Raw genomic sequence first — 16,170 nt, 5'->3', positions numbered from 1 at the left:
TGTCTGATAAGTTGATCTTTTGTTGGAGTCTGTTTAATTACCATCACTTGGCGATAGTTTCATGTGAATAATTTATTTCACAGGAATGAATACGATATAAACAAGCATTGGGGTCATTGCGAGGCAGTATTCCTTGCCATACTTTTCTTTTTTGGTTAATTTTTAAGTAGTACTCTATATCTAGAGTTTGAAAGAAATGAAGAGCACTATTTTCAGTAGGCGGTTATTTTTGCAACTAACATAACTCGAATGCATTTGGCGATTCGTTGTACATATTTGATGGAATTTTGTATCGTGAAGGATAGAGGTTAAGGTATAGGAGAATAGTGTAATCAAAAACAAGAATTGGAGATGGTTCAGTTATTTTAAGGAGTTTTATGTAATTAAGAATTATATTGCTTTTTATGATTGTGAGCAAAAAGTACTAACTCTTGGTTATGTTATTGGACTTTATTATCAAGTAAACACACGTTGTTTGAATACAATCTGCGCTGAGAAAAACACGATTACATTATTCAATATTGATTGATCTTAACACGAATGGGTACAAGGTTCAAGGAACAAGCATGTTCTCTCAGATAATCAAGAATGTTTGTTTTGCTTCTACTAGTGTGAATATAAAGGTTGGTAAACATTTGGTGAAATATCCTGTATTCTGTGTAAATGATAATGATTTCTAGGATCAGATCATGACTTGAACTTATAATTATGATACGAGCTATGCAAAGGATGCTGTTTAATGCCCTCAAATTGGAATTGGGAAGTAAGTAATTAGAAACAATAATATCTTGAACCTTATCCGGCATATAATAACCCTAATTGTAATAGTTATGAATTTGGGAAAAAGAAGACATGATCAACAGAAGAATTTGTGTGTAGTATTTCCTTTTGTTTAGTTGACATATGATCAATTAAACCCTTTGACAAAGCATTATTATTGAAAAAAGAAAATCGCAAGTTTCGATACTCTTCTACGAAATTTCAGATATAGAGCAATTCATATTGTTTCTTTATGGTAACTTTCATATATATATATATTTAAAAAATGACATTAAATGCTTTGTGCAATTATTCCTTATCACATGTTGTTTCTTTAATTTCTTGTATATTTGATGATCCATTGACTATTTCCATATATATATAATATTAGACTAAGTGTATATTGGAAAAATAGCAGTAAGTTTGAGTAATGATAGGTGGTAAGTAATAGTACTTGTTAATATGTGTTTTATACTCTGTATACACAAAAGATTCTATGCTAAAAACACTTGAGCGGAAAACGCTGTATGAACAAACGTAATAATATGAACTATGTTTATTCTATTATAATTTACAAGAATTATACTAATAGTGCAGTATTTTTGGTATATGAGAAGAATATTCTTTTTCTATTTAAACAAGATCTCTTTTTGTGTTTTTAGGTTTTTCTCATATTTCTTTTTAGTTCCATGCAAAAGTTTGCTGATTTTGTCAATTCTGTTATTAGTAACTATCATATTGATAGTTCCATTATTCAAAATGTGCAAGGATGCTTGGGTAAACAAATGAAACTAAATGGCTGGATTTCACTCATTTTGATTAATAGACAATGTGTAGTATTGCAATTCAATAATGGAGTATTCATGAATCAAGGATTTGTATTCAATGAGCAGAAAGTGTTGAAAGTGATTGGAAATCATCAAATTGGTGCTATTTCATATAATGAACAACAATCCATTGTAGTAGTAGAAGAAGGAATCGTGGATTTGGATCATGGAAGTCGATTTGAAGGCTTGGTATTGACAGAAAACAAGTTTGGAATTCCATTTGGATATGGTGAAATGTATGATGATGATGGAATATTGGTGTACAAGGGCATAATGATCAATTGGAAACGATTTGGATATGGAACGAGTTATCATAATAATGGATGTATTGAATATGAAGGATATTGGTGTGATGATAATCGATTTGGAATTGGAAAAGTGTATGATCGATATGGTAAATTAGTGAATGAATGTGAATGGTATAATGGAATTGAAAGTGATATTGAAGAATATGAAGGAGATGGAAGCAAACCAATGAATATCGGAATCAAACATTTGAAACTGAGTGACAATTGTGTATTGGTTGATTGGGATGTTTCATTGTTGTATAATTTAGAATCAATCGAAATTGGCAATGATTGTTTTGGATCAGTGAAAACATTCAAAATCGATGGATTGAATCGATTGAAAACTATCAAAATTGGCAAGAACTCATTTACTCAGAAAAGGAATCAATATGGAAATGATGAATCGAAATCATTCCACATATTGAATTGTGAATCATTGGAATCCATTCAAATTGGTCGATGCAGTTTCAGTGATTTTGGAGGCGACTTTGAATTGAAGAATTGTACACAATTACAATCCATTCATATTGGTACAATTGAAAGTGATTCATACAATTTCTATTATAGTTCGTTTGTAATTCGAGGTATTAAACTAATAACAACTGTGTGCTGTAGATTTGCCTAATGTTAGAACTATTCTTCTGGGCAGTAATGCATTTTCTCGCGCCAAGTTGATTGTGTTTGAAAGTATGAAACACATAATAGTTTATAAAATGTGTAGATCTTCCTTATTTACGTCATATTGAACTAAGTTGCTCGGCACTATATGGATCATATGATTCCACGAATTCTATAATTCTGAGGAGTAGATAGTCAAAGGTTTTTCTATTTTAGATCTTCCAGGTTTGAAAATAAATGATAATAAAAGAGGAGATTCATTTTACGGATTCAATATCATTGTTCTGGATAGTAGACAAAAATGATTAATGATATGGCTTAAATAACCCCAATATCGAGTGAGTTGATTTACCTACTGCATTCTGTTATACTGGTAAAATGGAAATTAATAGTTACCAAAGCTTCTATATATTTATTGATTACATATGTCTACTATTCTATTAAATGCTTAGAATACTGAATGACGATCGACTAGTTTTGGTAATTGTTGTATCATGTTTGTTACACTTTCTATTCTTGATTGAAAATATACATATCCCAACGAAATTACTACTTTGTGAAACAAAAACGATATAAAGATATCTTATCTGTTACTCCCACAAGCAACTGATCTTCGGATATTGCTATCCCAACAAAATTCTCTGTGGTTAGAATTTGGTCAATATCGCCTTTTTGGACATAGAGTGGATACGACTCTGCGTTAATCTGTCCTGCGTAATGTCCCTCGATTAATTCTCCATTGGAGTTGCCAGAATACTCTTTTCCTTGTACTAAAGGAATCGTTGTTTTCACAACTCCACTAGTGACTACAGTTGCAGTCGTTGAAGTAAGTGAAGAGACGACTCCTAAAGGAGAAGCGTAAATCTCTCCCACATGGATCTCTCCATGGGCCCAGTCCTAAAGAATTATTATCACATTATCTACCAATACAGCTCCTCCATTTGTCGTAAGTGATTCCATCACAAAAAAGCGGTGTGCTGTGGTTGGCGCAAGATTTGTCCAATAATATGATCGGTCAACATCGCGTGCTGCTGGTGAAATTTGGAATTCAGGACCAAAAGGAATGAGATCTCCAGCAGGAGTCACATCTACAATGGAGAGTACAGGAGAAGTCATGGCAGCAACATCAGCATAATAAACCTAATTATTATAAAATGATTCACAAAATCCTACACCAAATCGAGTGGGGGAGAAGGCTCTGCACTTGATAAACGAGTATAAACCTCCCGTTGTTGACTGAGCCCCACTATTCTGGTGATAGATGGAACTGGCGACAGTAAGTTTGTCGGTTTTCTCACTGTACTTGAACAAAATCGATTCCATTGCGTTCATTAAGCCTTCGTTAATGAATGTCAGAACAACGGTCTGCTCGTCCAAACTACACTTTATACAGTACAAAAAGACGTCTACTGTGCCATATCCATAAAACCAAAGCTGTTCTGATCAATTGTATAGATCTCTCCAACAGAAACACTCAAATTAGCATGTAATGTTCCTAGTCCATAGTGAATTCGAGAATCTGTTTTCTTGCTATTTTTATCCATTGCTTCCATCTGCCTTTCAGCATTATTCAATAGGGTGCTCTTTCCCATTTGCGAAGAAGCGGACCACCAAGGAACGCGAGCATGAACTACCATGAATTTCGTTCCAGAAAACCCAATGATATCATGGAAAATGTAATCATCAGAATACTCGTGTATTTCACCCCATCTCATTTCCATGCCATTATCATTATCAGTGAGACATCCAGCTACAAGAGTAATCCTGTTGTTTACTCCATAATACGATATGACTGCACATGTATCGTTCAATACTCTCATTTCTGGTTGAATAGTCATCATGGGTATCGGCTGAGTGATTTTTCCGAATTCAACTTGAATAGAATTGTTCACATATTCAACACGACAAGGTACGCAATGCTTATTTCCTAGAGAAAGAACGATATTGCCATTTAACACTATTAGATCATCGATATTATGTGAAGAGCCTTCGATAATAGGAAGAGGAAATGTCTCGGTAGCAATAATAGCATCCGTATGGGGGTCTACTACAGAAACTAGCATTTCACTATCGTATTGCGCAACATGAATGGTCTCTCCAATTGCCACAGTATGAAGATGGTACATCGTCTTATTTTTTATTTCTTGGATATTGCGGTATATAGTCGTTCCTGCTCCTTGCTTTAAATGTCCATTTTCATCAATGCTGACCACATCTCCGTTCCGAACTTCAGGATTTACCTTGTCTTTCGGGAAAACGACTACCACTGGAGAATTCGTGATCTACGTGATATGTGTATTTTAAAAATACAGAATTCTTGCTTGGCTTTAGGTTTAGTAAAATGGCGATCAATGAAAGACACAAAGATGAAATCAATATCAGTAATTCACGATTCCGAATCATAAAATATCAGGCAAATAGAAAGCAAAAATAATAGAAATGGCAATTATCAGAAATGGTCCAATAAACAACTTTACCGCCACCTGATATTTCGAAACTCTACAGATAGTATGTAGAATGCTTCTTTATATATGATTTCTGTTAAAATTCGCATAGAATATTGTTTATTTTAATCCTACGGCAAAACCTCCAATTGGCTTGGTCAATTATGGATGGATATAAATAGTGTGATCACTTTTGTACACATCAAAATTGTGAGAAACCAGATTCTTCAGCTTTGATTCAAAACATTTTTAATAGTGAGACTTTAACGACTAAACTTATATTCTTATCGAGAGTAACTTTTCTATGGATGTTATTAATCGCTTGTTGTTCTCGAAGAAAAGTTCCAGTATCCCACAAAAGTATGGCTAAACTTTAGAGAATCCGTGGTATCAGAACATACTAGTCTATCTCAACGACTTTCTAGAGTATAATAGGGATGTCTCCCAAATCACCCAAACCAATTTACAAGACCTTGAAGGAAGTTTGATATTTTTGATGATTCTATCATAGTTATCGATGATTTGCTAAGCAAGACTACAGAAGATGAAAATCTCTCGTTTTTGCAGTTCTTTTTGTTAATTTTAGAGAAATTATGGAGGTATATAGCTCAATCTGCGATATCATGCTGTTCACGCTCAACAATCCAGACAATGAGTTGTTCTGGATCAACCAACTAGAAAAACTACTTGACCCAGTCAAAAGAGCCTATTTGAGTGATATTCCATGTGTGAAAGAAGAGGATCTTCCCCGGTATTATCTTTTCAATGGAAGTACTGTAATGTTCAAGGAAAAGGAATATGTAGTCTGCTCAGTGAACCATAAAAGTATATCAATCCAGGAAAAGTCTTCTCAGGATGGTAAAACAAAAGCTGTCGGCATCATGGACAGGAGGTTATCGATTCCATACCCATTCTTTCGTATTCACTTCAACTACTGGCTCAATTCACTCTCTGTTGGCGAGATTGTGGATATTGCCGTGAAGGAGCACAATAAAACTGTTTGGAAGCGAGGCCTCATCATGAGCATTGAGCAGACCACAAAATTGGAGGTGATTCGAGTGGGTGTGCGTATGTCCGCTAGTTCATATCAGCAAAATGACCAGTCCAATGTTGACATCATCTCCATCAAAGATTTCTCACCTCATGTGATTAACCGTGCGTTTCTTATGTCGATCAACGATGCGACGCCGTTACTCGAACCCTTGCGATTCACCTACACGCACAACCTTCTCTTTTTTCGGCCGAATATCTGCCGTTCTTTGGATCGATGCAGTTGTGGATACGATTGCGAAGCTCGCGTGTCTTCTCTCTATATCGATGTGCTCGAAACCATCACCTCTCGGAACATTCTGCATTCGCTCATGGAGAATATTGAGCCTGTTTTATTGTGTTTTTTGGGGGATCATGTGTAGGACATTTTCCTTTGTCTAGCATATTATGCCAGGATTCTGAAACTCTTTTCGAGCTTTTGCTATCTCTACACGCAAGATAAGATGAAAGCAATGTCGGGCATTGTCTTATATCCAATGCGATTGTGGTATCTAACGCTCAGTCAAAACGTAGATTGCATGGGTGTGCGAGAACGTGTAGATAATCCCGATGGATGTGATGGAGGTAATGAAAATCATTCAGCTGTACTCGGACATTTACGATATGCAGAAGGTTCCAATTGACGATACGATTACAAACCCTTCCATCTTCTTTAACACGATAATAAGGTCTCTCATAGGATCGCATGATAACAATTTGCTCATCGCTCTTTATCTTTTAAAGCACTTGTGCCTGGACCCCAATTTGAATTCTAGTTGGAGAGAGGATTCGGAACTTTTAGTGGTTTGAATTCTCTTTATTTCTCACTCAGTAGATAACAAACTTTGATATTAACGAACTGAAAGGATTGCTTTTAGAAACAGATCTGCTTCCCTTCGTATTAACTCACCAGAATCATGAAATTCGCGAGTATGCCGCGTATGTTCTGCTCATTGAGTGTCTTCCGGAGCCAAACAACGAGTTCCTTTTCTGTAGTGCTGGTTAGACGTAGAATGATTGCCATCTATGTCGATATGATGGTGTGCCAGCTCCAAAACGGCGACAAGGTCACTTTCATGTCGCTCTATCGCTTATTGCCTTCCTTTTCTCTGAGTTCGTATCCTTTATTCATGGATGTGTTGATGGTAAAAATGAGAGATAAGCTCTTTGTTCCTTACGAGATGTACGCCTTTCTGATCAACAGAATGCACGATTCAAATTGTTTATCGTCCAATATCGCTCAATCTTGTCTCGATCTCTTTGTCGATTTGGAGCTTCCGAACGATCCGAATTTCCAGTACGCCAATCTGAAGAATGCATGCATGATTTGCCTCAATGCTCTGCCTGCCTCGGTGTATGATGATCGCATAAGAAGGATTATTGCGTGTGTGAACAGATCGCGTGTCACTTTATGCCAATTACTGGAAATGGTTTGCTTGTTGGAAAAATCGGAGCTTTTTCAATCAGAAATTGACTTCAATCCGATTTTCGACAGTTTATTTGCGATGCTCCTTACAGAGCTACAGCAGAAAAACTACGTGAAATGTTCTGGTCTGCTTATTGTCTGTACCTTTTTCGTTTCGTACGGCTTCAATCTGAACTCGGATCTCTTCGCAGAGCTTTGGGACGTTTTGTGGAATCATTCAGACCAACGATTTATACTCAACCACTTAAAGGAAATCCAGGAGCTGCTGATGATCGCTCCTCCCTTGATGTATGAGAAGATCGTGGAGGGTATGTTGAAAGACAACCGATTGGAAACGGTGGATCCAAAATGCTGGATGCTGATTTTCCGCATTTGGAAGGCTGTGAATGACGTTTACCACTTCTTTGAATTGGGAAACGCGATTGAGTCCGTGCAGGGATACGTAGAAACGTGGAACCGAGTGAATGATAGAAATTCCGAACGCAGTTTATGTATCCTGAGTTCTTCATCAAATCGGTAACCAGCTCGAAGCCTTTGCTCGCTTCCGTCGTTCGAAAGTTTTTGCTTAATTTGTTCTCCTCGCCGTCGCTTTCGATTGCTCATCGCATTCAAATTTTCCAAAAGTGTTTTTTCGATGCTCGTTTGACTCGCAGTTTAATCAACGGTACGATCGAGTACGTGAAGTCGCCGTATTCTCCGCAAGTGCAGACCTTTTTCTCTTTTCTTATCAACACTCTAAACTCGCAAGTTTGAATTTCTCGTTTCGCTCTGATTTCGCGTAGATGCCGGACTCTAAGCCGCGTTCGAGTGGCAACGAAATCAATCTGCGAATCGAAGTGACGATCACTCCGAGCTGCACGCGAAACCTGACGATTTCGATCGACAAAAACGAAACGATCAGCAAGCTGAGCAGCTGCATTCGATCCGAAATCAACAAGAATTGCATCCTGCAGTACTGTGGAAATCTCGGATTGATCAGCTCCATCGACATCAAAACGATCGATGAGTGCAATTTGTACAATGGAAACACGGTTTTTGTGCGCGTTCTGGAGGTTCGAAACAACAGCAACACGCAGGGAGTGTCATTTCCGATCGATAACAGCGCGGATGTGAGGGAGAATTTAGTTGGCATTACGCTCTCAATCGTGAAGTTCTTCTATCCGCTGAGCGTGTTATCGAAGCAGGAAGATCGCGATTTCGCAGAGAAATTGTTTGCGATTCTGCCTCCCGTTTTGGAATTGGATCAACTCGTTCAGCTAATTATCGAGTTCGTTATGATGATAACGAAGTGATGCGTAGAAATACAGGGCCGTGCTATTTCGGATCGAATGTTCTCACATCGCTCGACAGTTTTATTTATCTTTTCTATCATCTGAAATCGGAGATCGACAGGAAGATTCAGTTCGATCCCTCGTTTATTCGATATGCGATTTCGGCGCTGTGCGTAAGAGAAACGAAAGAATTTGTGAGTTGTAGGCGCAGCATATTCCACTCTTATTCTTAACGACATTGCAGCATTTTCCCCGGGAGTTCGTTTTATGGGAAGCAGTGATTCAATTTCTCTTTGAAACATTTCGTCCGATTATTTTGTTTACATCGTATTATCCCACTCTGTTAATGTATTTATCATACCACTCACATCACGATTTTTCGCATTACAATGTTCATTCTCCAATCGAATTCCTCTCATTCCATAGAAGTTTTGCGTTGTTTCGAATTCGATTCCGATTCGATTTGATCTTGCATTGAAGGAAGAAGTCAACGTGATGTCTGTTTACAAGTCGGCAGCGTCGATCTTTCGTGAGCGACTTTTCGACAACAAAGATGGATTGATCTGGATGTGGAATCTCCCAGAATTGAATCAAAGCAATCTGCATTTCTGGTTTCTCTCCTTGTTTGTGTTTGCCTTTTTTTTCATTCATAGTATGTGCGCTTGTACGAATTTCCGTTCTCCAAACGAAGAGCAGGTGATTTACTATTTGCTGTACTATTCCCTTCGTCTTGTCTTTATTACGATTATCCAAAATCACTCCCAACCCGTTTTTTCTTTGATTGATTGCTTCTAAAACGTAGACGGAAATTAAGGAGGCGTTAACGCAAATGCTCAGCGCAGTGCAGAATTGTGATAGTCTTGGTTCCAAAGTAACTGACGATCTCCAGACCTGGTTCAACTATTCGATTCAGTTCCTTCGCATTCACGTTTCGGACCCTTCTTATATGTGTTATGAAGCCTGCTTGGAAAGCGTATTCGAAGTCGCTCTCATGAATTACAACTGGAAAAACCAAAAATCGTTCATTGTTTCGCTGATTTTCAGCTTGGAAGAATGGGTCAATGAAGAAAATGAACACTCTCTGCTTCTTTTCCGGATCTTCGCTGCGAACTATCCTTCGATTTCGGAAGACGATCGTGAAGCCTATTTCGAATTCTTCTTCAAACTGAAAGAGCTCGATTATCTAACCTTTTCATCTCCTCTCAAAGGGCGGGAAACACGACTCATCATCGACCTGATTCATTTCTATATCAGCAAGTTGACGACATTGCAGGTCATTCAATGCGGTCGTCTTTGCAAGCAGTTGAAGCAGTGGATTCAAAGCAGCCCGATGCTTCTTCATGAATTGAAACCTTTATTTGAATGGAGTTTTGACAACCAATCATTGGTTTTGTTTGTTCTTTTTGTTTGACTGTAGATGAGTTCAATGCAGCTACCCCAACTCGATATTTCCGTTGCGCACGGTCTCGTCAACGAGGGATGCACGTGCTATTTAAACTCGCTCCTGCAAATCTTTTACCACATCAATCCGTTCCGAATCTTCATCAATTCGATTCGAATCGCTCCCAATTCGAAATCCGCCGATCTCAATTCGCTCGCTGCCTTGCAGGACGTTTTCCACGACTTATCGCAAATCTACGGTTCCTTCGTGTCTGCAAGGCGTTGGATTCAATGCCAGCAAGCTCCGAACGGCGAAATAATCGACGTGCACAAGCAGGAAGACGCTCACGAATATCTCAACCTTTTCCTGGAAAAAATCGAATCAATCTGCAAGGCGAGCGGTCAGCCCAACGTGGTTCACGATCTCTTCGATAGTGTGATGCAGATTCGATTACAGTGTCCCAATTGTGGATTGGTCGGAACGTCATCAGAAGTTTTCAATTGTTTGAGTGTGGATGTGAAAGGATTTGAGTCATTGGAAGAATCTCTTCATCATTTGCTGGATATGGAGGATATCGAATCGTATCATTGTGAGACTTGTGGAAAGCAAGTGACTCTTCAAAAACTGTCGAATTTGAGTCGTTGTGCACCGTATCTATTCGTACACTTGAAACGATTCGAATTCGATCAGCTGCGAATGCAGCGTGAAAAGATTGGCGATTTGTTTACCTTCGGGGAAACCTTAACTTTGGAAGAAGCGAACAATGCAAACCACTCAACGTATCATTTAAAAGGAATAATAACGCATGCTGGTGATGCGAATGGAGGACATTACATGAGTTATATTCAAGATAACGGGAAGTGGATGGAGTTTAATGATCAGGAAGTGACCGTTTGTGATGATCCGCAAGCGATGTTTCTCTCGTGTTATGGTGCAGAATTTGTGTGTTTTTGAAATGTGAATTGAATGATAGATGAAATGTGCATATCTGCTGCTATATGAGAAGGATGCGATTGAATCGATATCGGAGAGAAAAACCGAATCGATTCCATTGTTGTTTATTACGGAAGGGTTCTGGGATTTGTTCTTCGAAGTGATCGTCCTTTCGCTCCAAAACGCCTCTCAAAACCGAATTCTCAGCGAGAAACTCTTGGAAAGCACGAGCATTGTTTCGTTCCGTAGACTTTTTCTGACTTTCTCCTTTACCGTTCAGTTACTTCTTCCACGATTCGAATCCTTCCACTCCTCGTTCAACAATCATTCAATTGTGGGCTTTATATCAACGAAACTTCCCGATCCTCCAAATCATTAGATTCTTCTTACTTCTTGACGATTCTTCAAAAACTCTTGAATCCTCCGTCCGATTGTTGGATTTGGGGCTATTCGTTCTTGCAGCAAATGATTTCGCAGCTTGAAGTAGGGTCGAATTGCTATTTGTGAGTACAGGACATTGTTCATAAGCACTATTCACTCCAAATCCAATGGTATTATTATCAGCTCGTCGATAAAGCGCTTTCATTCTGTAAGAATCCACTAACAAAGCAATTGAAATGTAGGTGAGGATCGTCTTGGCGATCGAAAAGAATGTTTTGTGATTGTTTTGAAATTCTTTTCGACGGTTTTCCAGCTTTGCAAATCGCTTTGCGACGCGAGAGAGCGCATTTCGATTCTTCTGCTTCGCATTTTCCAGCGTTTTATCACGACGAATAGATTAAAGCGATTCGTATTTCTCTCTCCTTTCGTTTCACAGATCCACTCCCTGATTCAATTCTGGGTGCAATATGCTCCTATTTATAATGAAAAGCTTTTGGCTTCGTGTCCCGAAATGAAACCAAACAGTAATTCAAAACCATTTGAATCATGCGTAGACTCGCTCATGTCGATTGTGAATAATTATTATGTAATGAGTATCTTAACGACTGATTTAGAATTCGTTTTGAACGAAAATAGCGGGCCTATTCTGGTTCTAATGTCGGATCCTGAAGCTCTTCAAGAAAATGTCGCATCGATTCAAAACGAATCGGTGGTTTCATTTGATGAAGTGTCTGTTTTCTACAAGGTTGTGCAGAACGTAGTGAGCGATCCATCGAACGAAATCGATATGGAGATTGTGAACAAGATCTTGAAATGCAGCTTTTATTATTTGATAACGAAAGACGAGCAATCATGGCTGATCGAAATGAACACCATCAGCCGTTTTTTCGAATTGACTCAAGAGAATAACAGTTGTTTCGTGTTTTCATACTATTTAAACAATACGGAGTGGGGGATTTGGATTTTATTAACGCATAGTTTGATAGAACACTTGGTAAGTGTGCTTCGCATTATGTTTAACTCCCCTGATTATTTGATGATACATCACGTGGAAAGCTTCATGAAGATTCTGATTCTTGCGCAGGACGATGATTTGATTCCCTTTTTCTCTTGCCTACTGAAGAAGAATAACTTCTTGCATTCTGTGATGCAGATTCAAAACGTTAGCAATCGACTGGCCTTTGCGCATCTGATTTGCGATACTTTGCAACGAAATTTAGGATTGAAAAATGCGATCTGGCAAGGCGAAGTAGCTGCCAGTGGTCGTTTGTTATGTCAATATTGTCATTCAGAAACGTTCGAAGATTCCAGTGAGTGAAAGCAATGGATAGATAATAAATAGATAAGCTTGTCGCAAGGAATATTTTAAGTATACTATCTAGTTTTTAGTATGTTTGTTTTAGAAATTGAGTGATTTATATTAGTGGTTTCATTATATTTTTCTGAAATATCATTCTTTGTACTCAATATGGATGATCATTGTGACAGAAGAGAATCGAAGTATCAACAGAGAATCAATACAATAAACCACTTGTCAAATAGAAATGATGGATTTTGCATTCTACATACTACTGCCATACTCTCTATTACGAATCAAACCATTCCAACAGTATTCACTATTGTGAGTTCGATTGATGCAAAACAAGATTAACTACCACATAATGGACATATTTTGAAGAACATATATCCATTATAGACTTAATAGAACAGCCATTCTGACATGAGAGAGTAAAGGTGATCAAAATGAGTAATAGTTTACAATCGAAGATACAAAAAATAAAAATAATGCCAAAAAATGAACAAATGGAAATGCACCGATGCAAGAAAAATAGAAATGGGTGGAGAATATGAGATTTTATTATATGTATTTTAGTTTGTAACACACCAGCATATCATAACCATACAAAGTATGATATGACGTGTGTTCTATCGAGAAATAACGAGGCAAAACTTGTTTCCAAATTAACCTTTTTTCTCATATTTCTTTTCATTTCCATGCAAAACATTGCTGATTTTGTCAATTCTGTTATTAGTAACTATCATATTGATAGTTCCATTATTCAAAATGTGCAAGGATGCTTGGGTAAACAAATGAAACCAAATGGCTGGATTTCACTCATTTTGAGTAATAGAGAATGTGTAGTATTGCAATTCAATAATGGAGTATTTATGAATCAAGGATTTGTACTCAATGGGCAGAAAGTGTTGAAAGTGATTGGAAATCATCAAATTGGTGCTATTTCCTATAATGAAGAACAATCCATTGTAGTAGTAGAAGAAGGAATAGTGGATTTGGATCATGGAAATCGATTTGAAGGCTTGATATTGACAGAAAAGGAAAAAGAAAACGAAGGTAAAATAGGAATTCCATTTGGATATGGTGAAATGTATGATGATGATGGAATATTGGTGTACAAGGGCATAATGATCAATTGGAAACGATTTGGCTATGGAACGAGTTATCATAATAATGGTTTGATTGACACATCAATCAAAATTCAGTATCATTGTTAAAATGGTAAAGAAGAACATCATAATAATCAGGCAGGATTGATATTTTGATAATTATAGAATCATGAATTGTGATCAAGAATCGGCTTCAAACAAATAATCAATGGAAATGTTCCTAAACAATGACGAATCACTGAACAAATCAAATCAAATCAAAATCATAGATTTAATACCTGATTTTGACAAGATCAGCGAGAATGGAAGAAACATCTATGAATCAAATCAAATCAATCAAACTATACTCGAAATTGATTTCGATCGAACTCTCTGGAATGTATAAGGTAGCTTGACATTTTGAAGATTTGGAATATCTAAATACTATCAATATTCAATATTCAGAAATACTTGCCAATGTCACTACAGTAATACAAAGGAAACTATATCCTTCAGAAGATATTGATGTTAGATTTGGAAGATCTACAAAACAAATCATAACCAATCAATTCATTATTACTTCGCATTGTCAATGTAGTTGTGCCATTATATAGTCTTCCACCAAGTGTTTGATTACCGAGTTGAATGGATTGTAATGATGGAAGATCTACATCAATCATTTCATTCGAATTCATTCAATACTTTCAATTATAGTCGATAAGGGAACATTGAATGCAGCATAGCCTAATGTAATAGACTGTAGATTTGGAAGATCTAATCATTATATATATTTAATATCATATCAATACCTCGAATCACAAATGAACTATAACAGAAATTGCATGACCTACTTCCAAATGTACCAATTTGAATGGATTGTAATTGTGGTAGATTCTTCAATTCAAAGTCGCCAGCAAAATCACTAAAACTGTATTGACCAATTTGAATCGATTCCAATGATTCACAATTCAGTATGTGGAATGACTTCGATTGGTTGTTGACCTTTGAATCCCATTCTTCATTGGTATGGGGTTGGTAAAACCACTCTTGTTTCACCTGAGTAAATGAACTGCTTCCGATTTTGATCGTTTTCAATCGATTCAATCCATCGATTTGGAATATTTGCACTGATTCAAAACATTCATCCCCAATTTCGATAGATCGTAGCGACTCGAATCGATTCAGATCCAATGCATTCAAATCGTTACAGCAATTCCATGAAATCTTTAAATCGGTCACTTGCAAACTCACATCGGTCCATTTTGTAGATCCAGTGACGCTGAATCGAAGAGGAGCAGGTTCTTCGCGTTTTGGAGCAAGAGCAAGAGCAAGAGCAAGAGCAGGAGCAGGAACAGAATCAGGTCTAGGAATCATGGCTGTTGATAAACCATACCTCAATTTTGGATCGTACCATCCATCAGTCAGTTTCACTCCACTCACTTCCTTTCCATCTTTCCATTCACATTCTCGAGTTGCGATTCCAGTCTTTTCATCAATCAGACATCCTTTTCCTTCACGAATAAATCGTTCATTGTTTTCATCATAGCGAAATCCACCTACATAGATCGGAATTCGTTTCGTTGGATCCAAACTATCTGCTCCGTTTCGCTTTAATTCGGTCATCGTATCTCCATTGAAACATCGAATCACTTCTTTCAATACTCCTTTGCTCCACATCCCTTCCACAGCCACATTTCCTCTTTCTTCATCGTATTCGATGCCCCAGCCTTCTTTCATTTGTCTTTCGTTGTACTCTCCGTGAAACAGCAAATGTCCCGTTTGGACTGACCAGATTTCCATTCGAAGCCCTTTCTTGTGGTAAACAAAACGTTTGTTGTTCATTTGTTCCAAAATATACTCGAATCGCTGACTGAAATCAGCTCGACCATTCTTGTATCGAATAAACTCCTCCGATTTCTCCCCATTCTTGTCCTCCTTCCATTCTTGTTTCAGTACGTTATTTTCAAACAGATACACATTACCAGTTTCTGAGCGCAATAGAAATTCGTTCTTGTGCTTTCCCTGGAATCGCTGAACAGTGTATTCGATTCCACCCTTGACCAGGGTTTCAGGGTGGCCGAGCGTTCCGTATCCGTCCAGCAGATACTCGGTGAAACGTTTTTCAGTCAAATGGGCTAAACATTAGCATGGAAGATAACAAAATACATTCTTCTACCATTTTATTTGACCAAAATAAAAAAATAATGAGAAAATCCAAAAGTACACTCAGTTTAATATCCAGTTTAAATATCACCGAAACACAATTCTATTTTTCTATTGGAAATTTAGGAGTATGTATACACGGTGTAAGTCGAGCTAGAAATGCCTGCTTCTCAAATTCCAACAAAAGTAGTTCTATTTGCTTCTCGATTTTTCATATTTCTTCTATCAAATATATCTTGCTATTTTCAAAGTGAATATTCAAAAAT

At 37.4% G+C, this 16,170-nt stretch overlaps 2 protein-coding genes across 2 annotated transcripts; both read left to right on the top strand.

Moving 5' to 3' along the window:
- Window positions 1-1,544: 1,544 nt before the first annotated feature.
- On the top strand, window positions 1,545-2,498 carry GSBLH_T00001907001 (uncharacterized protein; the record flags this gene model as incomplete). Its single annotated transcript, XM_013040389.1, has 1 exon — window positions 1,545-2,498. The coding sequence occupies one exon, from the start codon at window positions 1,545-1,547 to the stop codon at window positions 2,496-2,498; it is 954 nt and encodes a 317-aa protein (XP_012895843.1).
- An 8,240-nt stretch (window positions 2,499-10,738) lies between these two features.
- On the top strand, window positions 10,739-12,674 carry GSBLH_T00006348001 (uncharacterized protein; the record flags this gene model as incomplete). Its single annotated transcript, XM_013040388.1, has 6 exons — window positions 10,739-10,984; window positions 11,016-11,220; window positions 11,256-11,458; window positions 11,489-11,564; window positions 11,599-11,880; window positions 11,911-12,674. 6 exons carry the CDS (start codon window positions 10,739-10,741, stop codon window positions 12,672-12,674), a joined length of 1,776 nt encoding a protein of 591 aa, XP_012895842.1.
- Window positions 12,675-16,170: the final 3,496 nt, after the last annotated feature.

The sequence above is a fragment of the Blastocystis hominis genome, assembly GCF_000151665.1.
Source record: "Blastocystis hominis, Singapore isolate B (sub-type 7) whole genome shotgun sequence assembly, scaffold_14".
Classification (NCBI taxonomy): Eukaryota; class Bigyra; order Opalinata; family Blastocystidae; genus Blastocystis; species Blastocystis hominis.
Note: the sequence above shows the minus strand (reverse complement) of the source record. Positions and strands in the feature narration are given on the sequence as shown.